This window comes from Daktulosphaira vitifoliae, unplaced genomic scaffold (assembly GCF_025091365.1).
Source record: "Daktulosphaira vitifoliae isolate Bord-2020 unplaced genomic scaffold, ASM2509136v1 Scaffold_1, whole genome shotgun sequence".
Lineage (NCBI taxonomy): Eukaryota > Metazoa > Arthropoda > Insecta > Hemiptera > Phylloxeridae > Daktulosphaira > Daktulosphaira vitifoliae.
The window spans coordinates 74,696,359-74,712,976 of NW_026099572.1; the positions used below are offsets into that span (position 1 = coordinate 74,696,359).

Sequence of the window (16,618 nt, forward strand, 5' to 3'; positions counted from 1 at the left end):
GAATATTTTTTTTAATAAATGGTTTCGTGTAATTATTTGAGGCGTATTAACTTTTAGCATTGAAATAAGTGCTTTGATAATTTTTTCAAATGACATAATGGCTGTAGTTCATTATTTTTTGTTCGATTTTTTGGCGTTAAGTAAACCTTTTTCGATTTCGCGCTGTGGCAAACCAAACAACGCGTTTATAATAATAAAATAAATGTATAAATAATAGGAAGACCTCGCGTTTCGCGTCAAATTTAGCATTTTGTGGACTCCGTCCAAACGTATTGCTGTTTGTTTTGATCAATCGTTTTAAGAAAGTTTCAGTAACATTTTTTGTGTCTAAAAATACCTCATTGTATTCCTTTCGCAAAGGTCAGTCCTGCCCGACGTCTGAACAAAGTAAAAGCAAAATTTCCTCGGACCTTACACAAATATTTATTACCAAAATAAGCTTTAGCCCAATCAAAAATTGACTACAGACGTAGTACTGCACACCTGGCGCAGTAGCGGCTATCAGTCTGGACCAATACTGACAATGTCTGGGACGATAACGCTTATCAGTACTGGTTGTTTTGTATAAACTGTATTGCACCTGTACTCTAACGGCTACGGCAGCAAAGTATTAATCGCCAATACTAAATCAACACACAGACAAAACGGCAGCCAGTACACTACGCTAGTAGGAGTTGGACAATTGTCAGTCGTCAGAACTGGTACCTTAAAAAATTTCTGCTTGCGAGTCTGTATTCGTGTTTCGTTTATGTGTGTGGAACAACAATTTAGTCGACGCTACTAAAAACGGCAGTCGAGGGACGTCACCCCGTCTAATTGCCAGACAGCTTGTACAAATATTGACGGGTGTGAATTTTAACACATCTAGCATAGTGTGTTAGAAATCAATATTTAATGATCGGTCTGACAAGTTAGGGTATGCAGACACCTTCGAACATCGAGTGTTGTCAGGCCTAAATAATAACAGTGCTCCGTCGGCAGTCAAAAGTGTTTTTATAACATGGCAAATTTAAAACGCTGATTTGGCACAAATAATTAACTTTGTTAACCGGCGAAAAAATATCTGCTAATTTGAACAGTTGAAAATTAGACAATTGCACTTGAGTCCGTATAAGTGCAGAGAGATTTTAAAGATAACGATGTTTCAAAACCGACGTAGGATTAAAATTAAAGATACAATTCTGTTTTTAAGAGGTGTAGTCTAATTTAACGAATTCGAATCGTTAAACTGTGTAATAAGTAATCTCGAGAGTTTCTTACTTTTCCACTTGAATCATACAGTTCAAGTTTAATTTTTACACAGTGAATGTTCCTTTTATAAAAATTATTACTTCTTTTTTCAATATATTTATCGGCCTTTTCCTGCAGCTTAATTTTATCGCAGTAATTATGTAAACTAAATCGAACACTTTTAGTCGAACCATTCAAATAGTTCAAATGTAACTGTGATTAACTCTACAGTGACCGTCCATATATTCTGAAGTTAATCGTACTTCACTTCTACCCATAGTTGGGGTTATGATTATACTGTTTACTAATCCCTTGTTATTTTCCCGGCGTCTAGCCGCTTTTAGTATCCATATAATATTGACACGCATCGACCCATTCAGACGGGTTAATCTGTCGGTGAGTTATCTCGATAGTTTTTTATCCCATCACCGTTCTGTACACTGTCATCACTGAAATAAATTGAAATTCAATGTACGCTGTGCATTTAAGTGCGAGGCAGTTGTTAAACAGTGCTGCAACTATTGGGGGTGCAAGGACCCCATGGCCCCTGTTAAATCACAGCATACATTTAGGTATTTCATATAATATTATATCACCAATATATATATCAAGTTGCGGCACTGTAGTAAAGCTCTAAAGTATCTGGTCTGGTTCAATAATAAAAAAGATAATTAATATTTGATTCGTTGAAATAAATAAATTGTATTATTCTATATCTGAAATATCAACGAAATTTACAGTCACACATTCAACACAGAACACCGAAGCAAACTACTCGTTAGAGTAATTTGTAATTCTGTCAGTCGCTAAAGATAAATAATAATGACATAACACATTTCATTTGTATGATTCAATCTGAAACTTGTTAACAACAAGTAGCTAATAATTACTAAATATTATTAACCAGTTATCATTAATAAGTAATTTATTTAATGAATGTAATCACACTTTTTTATAGCATTTAGATTTTGAGTTTTGATCTACAAGTGGTCGTTCATCATTAAACATTTAAAGTTTAAATCAATATAGCTAAGTTATTATCCAAGCAAGGAAGTTTTTAAAATTTAATTTTATATTGACCGCAAGGCCGCAGCAAGAACTAATTGCGCCCCTGGCAATAAACTAAGTTTACGTTCCGACCACCCAATTTGTTGGTTCTACAACTATAAAAAATTCTTTGTTCAAAAAAAGGCGTGACCAATTTTTAAAATTTTTAACTGTTATAATCATTATTAATGAATTATCATAATTCATTCGTTTCTATGACTTCATGAAATTTATATGGATTTTAACAATTAATGTATTTCTAAGACCTCTTTATCCATTTATTTGGTTTCTTGAAATGTGTGCATTCTTATAGACATTCTAAATTTATACATTTCTATGGCTTCAAAATATTTAAATATATTCAAATTATCAATGATTTTCAAAGACCGAATTACAAAAAAAATAGTTACATTAAATGTAAAGACAATTTAAATTTGCTTTTTCATTCTAAGACGAAATTCAGAGTTTTCAGAGTGAACAATGGAAAAAATCTTGGATATGAGCTAAATGTATTTAAATTGTATATTATTATTTTTTAATTATAATTGACCATGTTTAATTTTTTCCAAAAAAATAACGTCAATCATTCTTGAAATGTTTGTAATTGTCACGAATATTTTTGAACTAAATTACTATATAGTAAACAGAAAACGGGTAAACGACTAAAGTCGGAAAATCTGAGCAAATTTAAAAAAAAATTATGTTTACTTCCGCATAACTTTTAATAAGTACGTGAAAACGGCAGATTTGAAATTAAAAATTAAAAAAAATATACAAAATACCGTTTTTTAGTTGATGACGAGGATCGAGTAAGTTACTCAAATAGAACCCGGAATTTAAAAATGTGAGGACCCAAACTTCTAGAATTTTCGGATTCAAAGTGCAATGTATACATTTTTGTATTAGTAGAAGACATTATTGTTTCAGACAACTAGACAACATGTTAACGTTTATGTATTAAAACGGAAACTGCATTAACAACGAGTGCGTGACTTCTATACTTAAAAGGAGTCTAAGTTTTATGTCGCACTATTAAACAGAAAAATTGCAGACTTTATTGCACGGTAGTTCTCAATTTAATTAACTTGTTTCGCCGATTAAACTCAAGTTATCGACCTTGATGTATGGTTCTTATACGGTCCAAAAATGTTTTCAAAACAGGTATTATCAAATCATGTGATTCTTTAGAATTTTTTTAATATATGGAAATGGTGTACTTAAACTGGCAATTATTATGAAATGTATGTTTTGCAAATAAATTGTATGAGAATTTAAATGAAGTAGATTATTTTTTTACTAAATTTTAATTGAGTTTTTTTTTAATTATAAATCACATTTATGGATTTATTTTATGTGAATATATGATTTGTCAAGCTACAAATGAATTTTCTTCAATAGATTCTATTTTATCAGAGTTATTTAAAATACACGTGTTAAACACTTTTAGAAATATTAATTTATAAAATATTTAATAAGTGTTTTATTATAAACTTTAATTTCCAGACGCTTTAATATCATTAAAAAGCCATTGAATGTATATTATAAATTGATAGTCGATGGAATAACTCAGTGGATATCAAAGTAAAACTTTCGAATTACATTCAGGTAAATTTTAAATGAGATGACATAGTGCCATGTGGATCTTGGATGTCTGAACCTGGACAAATAATGACTACACTTCTACAAAAATTTTATAGCTTATTGTATAGAAATACTAATTGAATTTGTTAGAGTGTTCTCATAGAATCATTGTGAATCACAAAGTCGTCGTTTTGTTTATTGTCAAGTGACTCATATTATTACAATTTGGGGCTGTGTAATTGTATTAAATCACACATAGCCTCGAGTGAGCTCTTAATAGTAAGCCATTCTTCAATTAGTAATAATAACCGCATGGACTATAAAAATTAACCAGGAACCTTGCAGATGTGGAAATTAATGATCGTGTATAATTTGTTGCCTTTGGCCTATTTTTACAGCCCTTTGTACAATATTAATTCGAAAATAAAAAATCTTGTAAAAATAGTCATTAAGTACTCAACAGTAGCTTTATTCCTAATGTCTAGGAATTATAGTATAAAAAATATATATTTTTAATTGCTAGATTATTTCATGCTATATTATGCACCGTGTGAACTCTTGTTATTTCTGTCTTTATTCGTATATGTGTGTGTACTATACAGTCTTAAGCGATTTTTCCTCCCGTACCTGCTTGCATTTGGGATTTGATGAATCTCAAACGACGGATGGCCAGATAGAAACCTGTGCCTGTACTACCACCTGACGATTCATAAGGGTGCGTTTATACTGTGTAGCTGTCTCTATCGATTATGAATTTACCAGCGTTTTTTTCTCGATTCTTAAAAAATATATTCAATTTACTAAGAACTTAAAATGCAAAATAGACAACGGTCTAAGCAAGAAAATAATTGATTTTCAACGGACACTACGATAATATTAATATTCTATCTTGAGTGATTTGTGTCGGAAATCAAGTGTTCAGAAGTAATTTATATCAACCTTTTCAAACTTAAGTCATTAATGTTACAGCCAAATTTTTACTTAAAAACCGGGGTATAGTTTTTAACATGTTTTGCTCTGTACAATCGTGTGCAAAGTCCGCCAACTATAACCCAGTGGGATACTTAAATGTAAAGTGGCTAATAAGTGATCGCCTATTTTTAAAATTCTACAGCACACACTTTAGATTTCGTCGTATTACACACTTAATGTTTTAAAACACACGAAAATGTAAAAAACTAAACTTTCAAAGCTCGCTTTCAAAATTTTGCTTGAAAGTGTCAACAGTTGATAGGATTTTCAATAATAATGATTGTTTGACGGCACACGCATGTGCAAAATCCTGAACCTGCACGAACATCGCCTATCAGTGTCTGGAGTTCTCACGGTTTTTTCTTGGGAGAGCCATCAACAGCAGCTGTTTGTGTAGGCTTAGAGAGGACCTAGGCGCACGAGCACCAGCTGCGGAAAAAAGGACCTCTCGCTGCAGCCTCTAAGCTGTTGGCCGCGACCTTATCAACTATTCTTATCCCGCCGGCATCAGCTGTCTGCTCGTCACCCCCACCGTTTATTTCTGTTGTTTATTGGGAAAGGTCAATGTAATATTTTTTCATCGTCTTTACAATTTTCTGTAGTTGTTTGTTCGAACGAATTCTAAAAGGCATAAAATTTTTTTTTAAGGATAGAAAATTAAGGGGAATACAATGATATGTACCACCTGTCGCACATTTAATGTACAAGGCCTAAATGCAACTAACAACTGTACCACCTGAAAAAAATAACTCCAAGAAATGAACTTTCAATCGTATATGAGTTTAATTATAAACTCCTTAGGTTTTTTAATAATTAAACTCAACGTTCATTCTAGTGCATGATGAAATAGTTACGAGTTTAAGGGGTTTGTCCTAAAAAGATTATATCAAATCTTATTCTCCAAAAGTTTTTAGTTCTTCTATGCAAATTATAATTAGAGGATCACGATTTAAAATGTTAGCGTTTATCTGCTGATCTTTGTTTTACTCATTTAATTGCCTCTTCCGTAATTTAAATTATCAGTAAACTTGTTGCACATAACGTTACTTGTATAATAATTTGTTACTAACAAATATATGATGTAATTACGATATCATAGTTAAATAAATTGACTAATCCAACAAATATGTCAAAAAAAAAATTGTCAATAGCTCTTTGTTAATTTGTATATACAAATTGAATAAAAGGATACATTTATTAAATGCTATGTGTATTAAAACGTTAAAATACGCAGAACGTTAAATAATAATTAAAACATACTAAACTATTAAAACTAATTAGCCAATTAATTTGATATAAATGAGTCGGGGGTAGGAAGTTATTATTAATTTTATTAGTCAGAACTATCCATAATTACTGTTACTTAAAGTCATAATCACCAAGAGATAAAATAACTAGTTTGTTTTATCGTAGCTAATAGTAAACATGTAATTATTTTTACATAATACATTTTCTTTAATATTAACACATATTTTAAGATAAATTTTATTTTGAAATTAAAAAACAACGCTGTTCGCATGTTTAATTTTAATGTCCCTTATAAAAATAGTACATTGTCAAAATATACTAGAAAATATATGAAATTTTTGTTTTGTATGAAAAATTGAACGCTATATGATTTAAAAAAAAAAAAAAAATGAATATACCACTAAATTGGAATCCAATTGCGCACATTTATATAAGATTTTTTTCCGTTAAATTTAATCGTGCAGGTGGTCCACTTGATTTGTGAAAAACAATGTGCGAAGCGGTTTCTTTTGGTGACAATACCACAAGACATACGTAAGCAATACAACTGGGCACCTGACCTTCTCGTCATGGATAAATTCCGTGAAAATAAAAAAATGCCAAAGACCTCTTCAGTTTTGCAGAAATCGCGGCGATTTCAATGGACGCTTTGAGTATGAATGACAATACATTGGGCTCTGAAGTCACTACATGGGGTCATAAATGATCTTAACACATAATGTTATTTTAACAAAATGTCGAGCACGCGTAAATTTTTACTTACATATATGTAAGTTTACATTCATGTGTTCATGCGTATCGGTCTTATTTTTAACGGTATTTCTTCAAATGTAATAGTTCTCCAACCGTCCACAATTCACTATAACGACTATTGAGGTTTGAAGTTCTAATCTTACACTTTTTAGTACAAACATATGCATCGTACTCAATGGACAAAAGCAGACACACGATAGTTTATTAACTGTCAGTTAAGATTTCAGACACATATACTTTAGCAAAACCTTAAAATTGTTGAGTATTATAATCATGTCACTGGAAACCAACATTCACAGAAAACAAATTGTAAAAATGACAGGATCAGCAAATAATGCTAACAGTATGATGAGTAGTGATTAAATATTATATAAAAGAGACAGAAATCATGAAAAGAGAATTGATGTTTCATTCTTCTAATTTCGATTTGGACCACACTAACAGGTTTTGAGGCTACCCATTTAACAGCTCTCTAATTTGGGCTGATCTGAGGTACTCCAACGGGAGGATTTGAGAAGAGCCAAAAAACGCGTTTTGACGCTGAATACTATTATTAATTTTGTGTGTATATCAATGACGATGGCTAAGCCAAGTCGGCTGCGATATAATTGGCGCCTAATTCGTAGTCCATATCGACACGACTCCTCGAGTTTTTTTTGCGGTTTCTGTGTGCATAAATTGTCATGCCAATTAGGTGATTTTTTCATTGCCACAAAATAACGCTGCCAAAGATTAACTTTCGAGAGATCATTGTTTGCACTAATTTTGTTAATAATCAAAATTTCAAAATTGCTTAAATCTTGCTATCTCCATTTTCTTTGACGCTTTTTTTGGCGAGATACCGTATACAAAAGTATTCCCTTAATCTATACCCAAAATATCAGTAATCAGTATGATTATGAACAAAAAAATTATTTAGCGACTAAAAGTTACTGTAAAGGTAAAAGACTCTTATGACTAATATTATAGACAAATCTCTAAATTTATTGAATCTGGTAAACAGAAATATTAAAGAAAATAGTTTAAATATTTTTTAAAAATTTAATTAACTAATAATAATAACAACAAAAGATCAAAAAGGGGTAACAAGCTTTTGAAAATTTTTTCATTAAATTTAATTTGTTCAAAACAAATTTTAAAGTCACAAATACAAATATTATAAGTATTGAGTAAATACACAATATTAGTAATATATTCAGAAAATTAAAAATTTACTTTTAGCTAACATGAGTTTTTTACTCAATTTAAATGTGTTTTTTTGTTGTCACTAACCATAATATTTAATAAATATTGATTATTTTCCTAACTATTTAAAAAAAATTATTTTACCGCCAAATCTGTTAATGTTATCACAGAATAAAAATAAAAATGTTTACAACTTCAGTCTTTTAGTTTCCCGCCAATTGTTTGTTTAACGAAGATCACCGACTTGTGGATCTTGTTATTGGCTCATGTTTATCTAAGTGTTCTAGTGAAATTAATATTTTTATTCCTATTTACGTTAATTTTTTTGTTTATCTTATAATAATAAAATTATATTCGTTGATTTGTTTTGTAATTATTGTTATTTTTGATTATTAGTGTATTTTTCAGTACCAATAACTGTTTTTAAAAATTGGTTTGTTCCTGTTTTAACAGTAGTGAACTTTTAGAAATCATTAAAACAAAATGTCAGATGTAAGTCATAAAATTTATTGTTATTTAAAATGTTTAATAATATTGTTATTCCTACAATAATTAGAGAGATAGCAGTAGTCCTGAACCATTTGAAGATTCTGTGCGTGATGGTGTTGATACTTCCCCAGTACGTAATTTTGAAGATGAAGTGCTAAGTGAAGGAGATGTTCTAAATTTAAGTAATTTTGATGATCCAGAAGAAGAGGATGGAGAAGAACTCTTTGGAGATAACTTAGAAAGGTAATATAGATGTTAATATTAAATACATTTCAATTTAATTATATTTTAAATATTAGGGACTATCGTCCAATACCAGCTCTTGATCGTTATGATGGTGGAGAACTAGATGATGAAGATTATGATTCTATGAGTCCTGGTACCAGAGCTGCTGCAGAAAGAGAATTACAAAGGCGTGATCGAGAAGAGGGCACTGGAAGAAGAGATGCAGATGACATTCTCTATGGTTTGTTTTTCAAATAAACAACAATCTAGAGCTCGATGCTATTCAATAGAATTTGTTTTAGATGAACATGATTTGGATGATGAAGGTTCTAAAAGAAAACGTCGTATGGCGGAAAGAGCTGCTACTGGTTTTATTGATGATGATGCTCCGGATGAAGAAGTATGTGAATATTGTATTTTAGTAATATAAATAATTAACTTTTGATTTTTAACAGATGATTGAGTCAATTGAAAATTTACAAGACACCAAAGGTCATTCTGTTCCTGAGTGGGTAGCTATGTTGGGTCCTAGAACTGAAATTGCTAACAGATTTAAGAGCTTTTTACGTAATGATGTTAATGCTAGTGGAGCTTATGTATATAAAGAAAAAATTAGAAGAATGTGTGAAAGCAATTTATGTAGTTTGGAAGTTGAGTTTACTAATTTAGCTAATAAGCAACATACTTTAGCTCTGTTTTTGCCAGAAGCTCCTTCAGAAATGATAAATATTTTTAATGAAGTTGCTAAAGACTTAGTTACCACTATGTATCCTCAATATCAACGTGTTACCTCTGAGATATTTGTACGAATTACTGATTTACCTTTAATTGAAGAGATTCATACTTTTAAGTAAGTCTTAGTGATCAATGAAATTGCAAAAGTAATTTTTAATTTTGCTCTTCAAGTTGTTAAATTTATAACATTATGGTAGAATAAAGGTAGTCTAAGATTATATTTGTCTATTTTCATTAAATTAAATATGCTATTAAAAAAAAATTTATATAATTTTAATGAATTAAAATTAATAAATTTAAATAAAATTTTAGGAAAATTCACTTAAATCAATTAGTAAGAACACGAGGTGTTGTAACATCAACTACTGGAGTATTACCACAGCTTAGTATAATTAAGTATGATTGTTCAAAATGTGGTTATGTTTTGGGTCCATTCACTCAATCTCAAAATCAAGAAGTTAAACCTGGCTCTTGTCCTGAATGTCAAAGTACTGGTCCATTTATGGTAAGATTAATCTACTATCTTTAAAATAATAAAACTATATTTTTGGCAGCTAGTTACTTAGTTTAATATAAAATATATTATTATTTGAATCAGTACAAAGTATAAACCATTTGGGGTGTCCAATTTTCAACTTCGTTTGTTATACATAAAAATACAGTAGATGAGAATTTACACATGCTATTTTTTTTATTAGTTTCATCAATTTTCATAAGACTTTAAACATTTTTTTTAACTTATGTGTATCTTATTTTATGAACTTGTGTTAGTATTCTGATAAATTCTTTTGCTGTATAACTTCTATTGTGGATAATGATAGACTATTGTTACACTAAACTTATTATTTAGTTGTAGGCAGCACTTATTAAAATATTTATGAATAACTCTTTATTCCAAAGAATGGTTCCTTGTTTAAATTCTGTAAAGAAGTTAAAACTAAGAATAACAACATTTTGGTTTAGCTTATGTATATAAAAATGCTCTGGTTAAGAATTTAGTATTTATAAATATTTTTTATGTTAAATTTATTTTAATAAATTTTTTTTTATATCTTTAGGTTAATATGGAACAAACATTGTATCGTAACTATCAAAAGATTACTGTTCAAGAATCTCCAGGTAGTATCCCTCCGGGTCGTATACCCCGAAGCAAAGACTGTATTCTTTTAGCAGATTTATGTGATCAGTGTAAACCAGGTGATGAGATAGATGTTACTGGAATTTATTCTAATAGCTATGAAGGATCATTGAACACTGGAAATGGTTTTCCTGTATTTGCTACGGTCATTATGGCTAATCATTTGATTGTAAAAGACAACAAACATATAGTAGATTCTTTAACTGATGAAGATGTTTCACAAATATTAAAATTATCCAAAGATCATAAAATAGGAGATAGAATATCAGCATCTATTGCACCTTCAATTTATGGTCATGATTATATAAAAAAAAGTTTAGCATTAGCTCTATTTGGTGGTGAACCCAAAAATCCAGGTTTGTTTTAAAAAAATTTTTTTAGTAATTCTGCTATTCATAAATAAATAACTTAATAGAATATTATTCTTAAATAAAATAATTTTTTTTCAAAGTATTACTATATTTATGTGATCTTCATTTAATATAAAAATTATTTGTTATTAGGTGAAAAACACAAACTCCGTGGAGATATTAATGTTTTGTTATGTGGAGATCCTGGAACAGCTAAATCTCAATTCTTAAAATATGTAGAAAAGGTAGCACCACGTGCTATTTTTACAACTGGCCAAGGTGCTTCTGCTGTTGGTCTTACAGCTTATGTTAAGCGTGATGTTCAAAGTAAGGAATGGACATTAGAAGCAGGTGCATTAGTTTTGGCAGACCAAGGAGTTTGTCTTATTGATGAATTTGATAAGGTATAAAGTATATTTTTTATTTGTGTTTTAGTTAAAGAAGTTGTAGGATGTTTGTGGAAGGTGAAACTCCCCAAATTTCACTAGTTATTGGGTTTAAACTATTTAATAGCATCATAAAATACTTGAAATTTTTTTAATGTTTAGATGAATGATCAAGACAGGACATCTATTCATGAAGCTATGGAGCAACAGAGTATTTCTATTTCAAAAGCTGGTATTGTAACTTCACTCCAGGCTCGATGTTCCGTTATGGCAGCAGCTAACCCTATCGGTGGAAGATATGATCCTGCTATGACATTTTCAGAAAATGTAAAAATTTAATGAAATAAAAAATTTTAATTTTTGTTATTTATTTGATTTTTTTTAGGTTAATTTATCAGAACCTATTATGTCAAGATTTGATGTTTTATGTGTTGTAAGGGATGAAGTAGATCAAGCTAAAGATTGTCAGCTTGCAACATTTGTCGTTCAATCACATATGCGTAATCATCCTTTAAACAAAGACAAAGAATGTGATATAAGGAATCCATTTTCTACTACTGATGTAGAGCAAATACCTCAAGAGCTATTGAAAAAGTATATAGTTTATGCTAAACAAAATATACATCCAAAACTTCATCGAATGGATCAAGATAAGGTTGCAAAAATGTATAGTCAGTTGAGACAAGAATCAATGGTAACTCTTAGTTTTGATTTTAAAAAAATAGCAATATTTTTTTATTAATGTGTACTTGTAGATGACTGGAAGTTTACCTATCACTGTACGTCACATTGAGAGCATGATTCGTATGGCTGAAGCTAATGCTAAAATTCATCTTAGAGATTACGTTCAAGAAGACGATGTTAACATGGCCATTCGTATTATGTTAGAATCCTTCATCGAAACACAAAAATATAGCGTCATGAAATCTATGAGAAAAGTGTGTATTTTGTCTTTTATTTCTCCTATTCCATACTTAATTATGTTTTTAAACTTATATATAGGCATTCCAAAAATATTTATCATTCAAAAAAGATACTACGGAACTTTTATATTTTATTTTGCATCAAATGGCTACAGATCAACTAGCTTATATACGTGGCATTCATGGTGTTACTGTCAATACAATTGAAATACATGAAAAAGATTTTAAGGATAAAGTAAATTTCTTATTTATTTTTTGTTATGTGATATGATTTGTAACAATCGTTATTTTAGGTTAAGCAAATTGATATACATGACCTACGACCATTTTATGAAAGCAAGGTATTCAAAAATAATCATTTTGTTTATGATGAAAGAAGGCATATGATAATTCAAACATTAACCGTCAATGAATCATCAAGTGTTTAATTAAGGATTACTAAAAATAGTATTTTAACGCTTATTACAATTTACTTCCTTATATTTGAGCACTTTATTTAATTTATGTGTTATATGCCTGTAATATTATTGAATATTGTAAATATTTAATTTATGTAATTCAGTTTTATATTTAATATTTAATAATTACATACTGCTTCTGTGTATATATTATAAAAAGATGTTGCATCCATCAATGTATACCTCTACATGTAAAAAATTTAGTAATAACTAAGTGATTTTTTTAAATAAAGACTTCCTTTTAATATATTTAAAATGTATAAGATTTTGATTTTAAAATAACGCTGAAATATCTACAGAAATGTCTATGGTTTTGTAGTGAATATAGAAATCTTACAAAATAGTTCAATTGTCCTCAACTTTATTTAACCCTATTTGATTAAAGAGAAACAATAAAGTATACCTATATTAACTGAATACTTTAAATATTTAATCAACATAATTATTATTAATTAAAATTCACATAAGTTTTTAGTACTTTGAGGAACATAAACATTAATTATATAAAAAATAAAGAAAATAAATAAAAACTTCTTAATAAATAATTCTCAAATAATATTATGAATTAAAGGAACTCTGTTCTAAGTCTTTTTATCTGATTGAATAAATCCTGGTCAGATGAAGTTTGTTCTTTGGCATACCTTTTGCATTCGTTTAGAAACTTTTCTTTATCAGCTTCATTTAATTCCTAGGTATAATAAAAAAATTATATTTTATTTTCATTTTAGCATGCAATGAAGTAATTGTGATCATAAGAAACTTCAGTAATAACAGAGACATTGATCAAAGTATAATGTCAAAAGAAATTTGTTAACATTTTTTAAATTGTGAGAATTTTCTGACTAATATAGTAGAAAATTCAGCAAATTATTCATTTTGTTTAATTAATATTATCATAAAACAATTGTGTTACTATTTATAACTCTAATTTCAGTAAATATATTTTTCTTTAAAAGAAATTTAATATTTTAGCATAAACTTTTCTTTTATTGTTAGTACCTCGTTTCTATTTTCCTTACACTAGTTATTTAAAACTTAGAAGAAATTAAATTTAATAAGTATTCAATCTAATACTTATAAGAATGAAAATATTTGAGAAGACATAAATAATTAAATATGAAATACAAACTTTAACATACATTTTGTTTATTTTCGGAGTTTGATTGGTTTTGAAAACTTTCTAATAGAGAAAGTTTTTTAGAAGCATCCTATAAGTAAAAGAAAAAATAAAAAAATTTATATTATAGTCTTTATTTAAATATGCTGTTTACTTGAATAACATTTTCTGGAAATTTAGCCATAATTGCAACATGAATTCCAAAACTTTTATCACATGACCCTTGTTGTACTTGATATAAAAGTGTTAGATTGTTTTCAGAGGTTACAGCAGTAACATGTTTATTTATGATACTAGGTATAGTTTCACTGAGTTTTGTAAGTTCGTGAAAATGAGTGGCAAACAATGTAAATGCTTTAGTTTCAGTTGCGAGACGTCTATAATATAATATATTATTTTTAATTCAAGAATTATTTATATTGATATAATTGTTTATCAATTGTATTTTTACTTACTCTGCAATAGCACATGCGATTCCACAACCTTCATAAGTAGATGTTCCTCTTCCTAACTCATCAATGATTACTAAAGATTCAACAGTTGCTTTCTATATTTACAATAAGAAAGTAATATCTATTAATCTTGTACTGCCAAAATATTAGCTCATTTTAATTAAAGAAGCACATACTTTAAGTATAGACACAGTTTCAATCATTTCAACCATAAATGTAGATAAACCCTTGATTTGCGAATCATTTGCTCCTACACGAGCTAAAATAGCATCAACAACACTGATTTCAGCACTATCGCAAGGCACAAAACTTCCTAAATGTGCCATAAATACTGCAGTAGCAACACTTCTAATATAAGTACTCTTACCACCCATATTAGGACCAGTTATCACATTAAAAGTACATTCACCTGAATCAAATTTATTTCAAATTATATAATAAAATAACATATCACATAAATTAAAACATTACCTTGTTTAAAGTAAGCATCATTAGGAATAAAAGATACAGAATCTTGTAATTCAACACAAGGATGCCTTACTTGTTTCAAATCTAATAAACCTGTTCCTTGAGGATTCAATACTGGTCTAACATAAGGACGTAATGAACTAGCTGCTAACATAGCAAAACTAGTAAGAACATCAAGATGTGCTAATGTTCGACTGAGATTAATAAGAGTTCCATTATAGCTGCCTAAAACAAAATGAACACTCAACTTAGTATATGTTACTTTTAATGCAGTGAAATATGTGTTTACTTGCTGTCTTAATAACTTCTTCTACTATAGATTTTTGATGTTCTACATATTTCTGATGAATAGTTTGGTAATCATTATTAAGTTCTGTTAATTTAGAAGATCTAAAACGCATTCCACCACCTTTTGTTGTATCAAGTACTTCATAAGATTTATTATTTGATACTGTTTTACCATCCTAAACATTTTTATGAGAAAATGTGATTACTTTGTTACTAATCACTTAAAATGTTTGATAGAAAGTACTTTTAAAGAAGCTTTGAAAAAAAATCCATACTGTGAATTTGAGTCTAATTTGACTTGTATTTGTAATGTTTCAGAAGTTTTAGTCAAGTTTGATTTCATTTTTTTTTCCAGTTCATCCATTTGATTTCTCATTTCCTGTAATTCCTCATCAAATCCTGATTGAATTAAAAAATCTCCACGTTCAACAAGTGTAAAATCAATAGTTTCTTCAATCATGGATTGATAATTACACATGTCATTAACTAATTCTTTTAATGGCATGACAATTACACTATTCAAAGTTTTATGATCAGAATTATTTAAGGTTTCTACAAGACTAGGTAGTTTTTGGACAGCATGGTATATCCTAATAGATAAGTTATTAATAGTATTTATTTCAGTTAGTATTTCAAAAGTAACTTTTTACCTGTAACAATCTTGTAAATTGGCTTTTTTTCTTTGGATTTTACGCATTAGAGCTTGAAGATCAGGTATCAATCTTAAATGTTGGTCATGTAACTGCTGACGGACATCTGTGTCATTAATAAGGGATTCAACAATATCTAAACGCTCATTGATCTTATTTAAGTCTCTTAGAGGTTGTTTTATCCATTGTGTTAACAATCTGAATATAGTAAATTATTTTAGTGAAAGTTAAAATTCATTTTAAAGATGATAATTCATAATTTACCTGTGACCATGTGGAGTTCTACATTTATCCAAGATTCCTAAAATTGAATCATTTTTTGATATAGTTCCAGGGGTTGGTATAAGATTTAGAGCTTCAACACCTGCACTATCCAAATGAACAAATTTATCATAATTTAAATTTTCAACAGTAAACTGATTGAGATTATCTGAATCTGATGACAACTAAAAATATAAATATTTTATTTTTATAAATAAATAATTTATATAAGAATTACAGTTAATATTTTTAAATATTTATTAAACATAAAAATTAACAAATACACCTCAAGATATTTAATTGCTGCTGCCAAAGCGCCACAAGCCGTTTCAAGATGAAGTTGTGGTAAAGTATGAGCATTGAGTTGCTGTCCTTCTTCAAATAATATTAATTGGTTCAAATCTTGAACTAATGAATCAGTGGAAAAATCTACTTTTTTTCTTGAAGTTACTAGTACTCCACAACGTTCTACAACTTTTTTCAATTGTTCAAAATCAGGATTTGAACCATCAATCATGAGCACACATTCTTTAGGGGATACTTTTATCACCATAGACTCTGTATGAGAAAAATATTCATCATCAGTGAATTCACTTAGTTGAAATTTTCTTTCCACAGAATCTACAGCTCCTAATCCTACAATCTTAAAAAAAAAAAAAAAA

At 29.0% G+C, this 16,618-nt stretch overlaps 2 protein-coding genes across 2 annotated transcripts in view; one reads left to right on the plus strand and one right to left on the minus strand.

The window, feature by feature from the left end:
- The first annotated feature begins 8,271 nt into the window (after positions 1-8,271).
- On the plus strand, positions 8,272-12,930 carry LOC126895378 (DNA replication licensing factor Mcm2). Its single transcript, XM_050667187.1, has 13 exons — positions 8,272-8,508; positions 8,573-8,748; positions 8,805-8,971; positions 9,033-9,130; positions 9,186-9,580; positions 9,778-9,970; positions 10,524-10,959; positions 11,107-11,357; positions 11,502-11,666; positions 11,725-12,033; positions 12,095-12,277; positions 12,342-12,497; positions 12,556-12,930. The coding sequence occupies exons 1-13, from the start codon at positions 8,500-8,502 to the stop codon at positions 12,688-12,690; spliced, it is 2,673 nt and encodes an 890-aa protein (XP_050523144.1). The 5' UTR covers positions 8,272-8,499; the 3' UTR covers positions 12,691-12,930.
- Positions 12,931-13,128: 198 nt separating this feature from the next.
- LOC126895377 (DNA mismatch repair protein Msh2) overlaps positions 13,129-16,618 on the minus strand; it is a 14,788-nt gene continuing 11,298 nt past the window's right edge. Inside the window, exons 6-16 of the mRNA XM_050667186.1 lie at positions 16,243-16,599; positions 15,960-16,141; positions 15,696-15,893; positions 15,290-15,635; positions 15,047-15,221; positions 14,761-14,982; positions 14,466-14,698; positions 14,293-14,384; positions 13,992-14,214; positions 13,860-13,928; positions 13,129-13,408 (exon numbers count right to left, since the gene is read on the minus strand). Of these exons, the coding sequence (XP_050523143.1) occupies positions 13,286-13,408; positions 13,860-13,928; positions 13,992-14,214; positions 14,293-14,384; positions 14,466-14,698; positions 14,761-14,982; positions 15,047-15,221; positions 15,290-15,635; positions 15,696-15,893; positions 15,960-16,141; positions 16,243-16,599 (2,220 nt within the window). The 3' untranslated portion in view covers positions 13,129-13,285. The remainder of the gene's footprint in view (positions 13,409-13,859; positions 13,929-13,991; positions 14,215-14,292; positions 14,385-14,465; positions 14,699-14,760; positions 14,983-15,046; positions 15,222-15,289; positions 15,636-15,695; positions 15,894-15,959; positions 16,142-16,242; positions 16,600-16,618) is intronic.

Coding starts and splice junctions, on each gene's coding strand:
- LOC126895378 (XM_050667187.1), top strand. Junction 8,972..9,032: donor TGCAGATGACATTCTCTATG/GTTTGTTTTTCA, acceptor AATTTGTTTTAG/ATGAACATGATTTGGATGAT. Junction 9,971..10,523: donor AAAGTACTGGTCCATTTATG/GTAAGATTAATC, acceptor TTATATCTTTAG/GTTAATATGGAACAAACATT.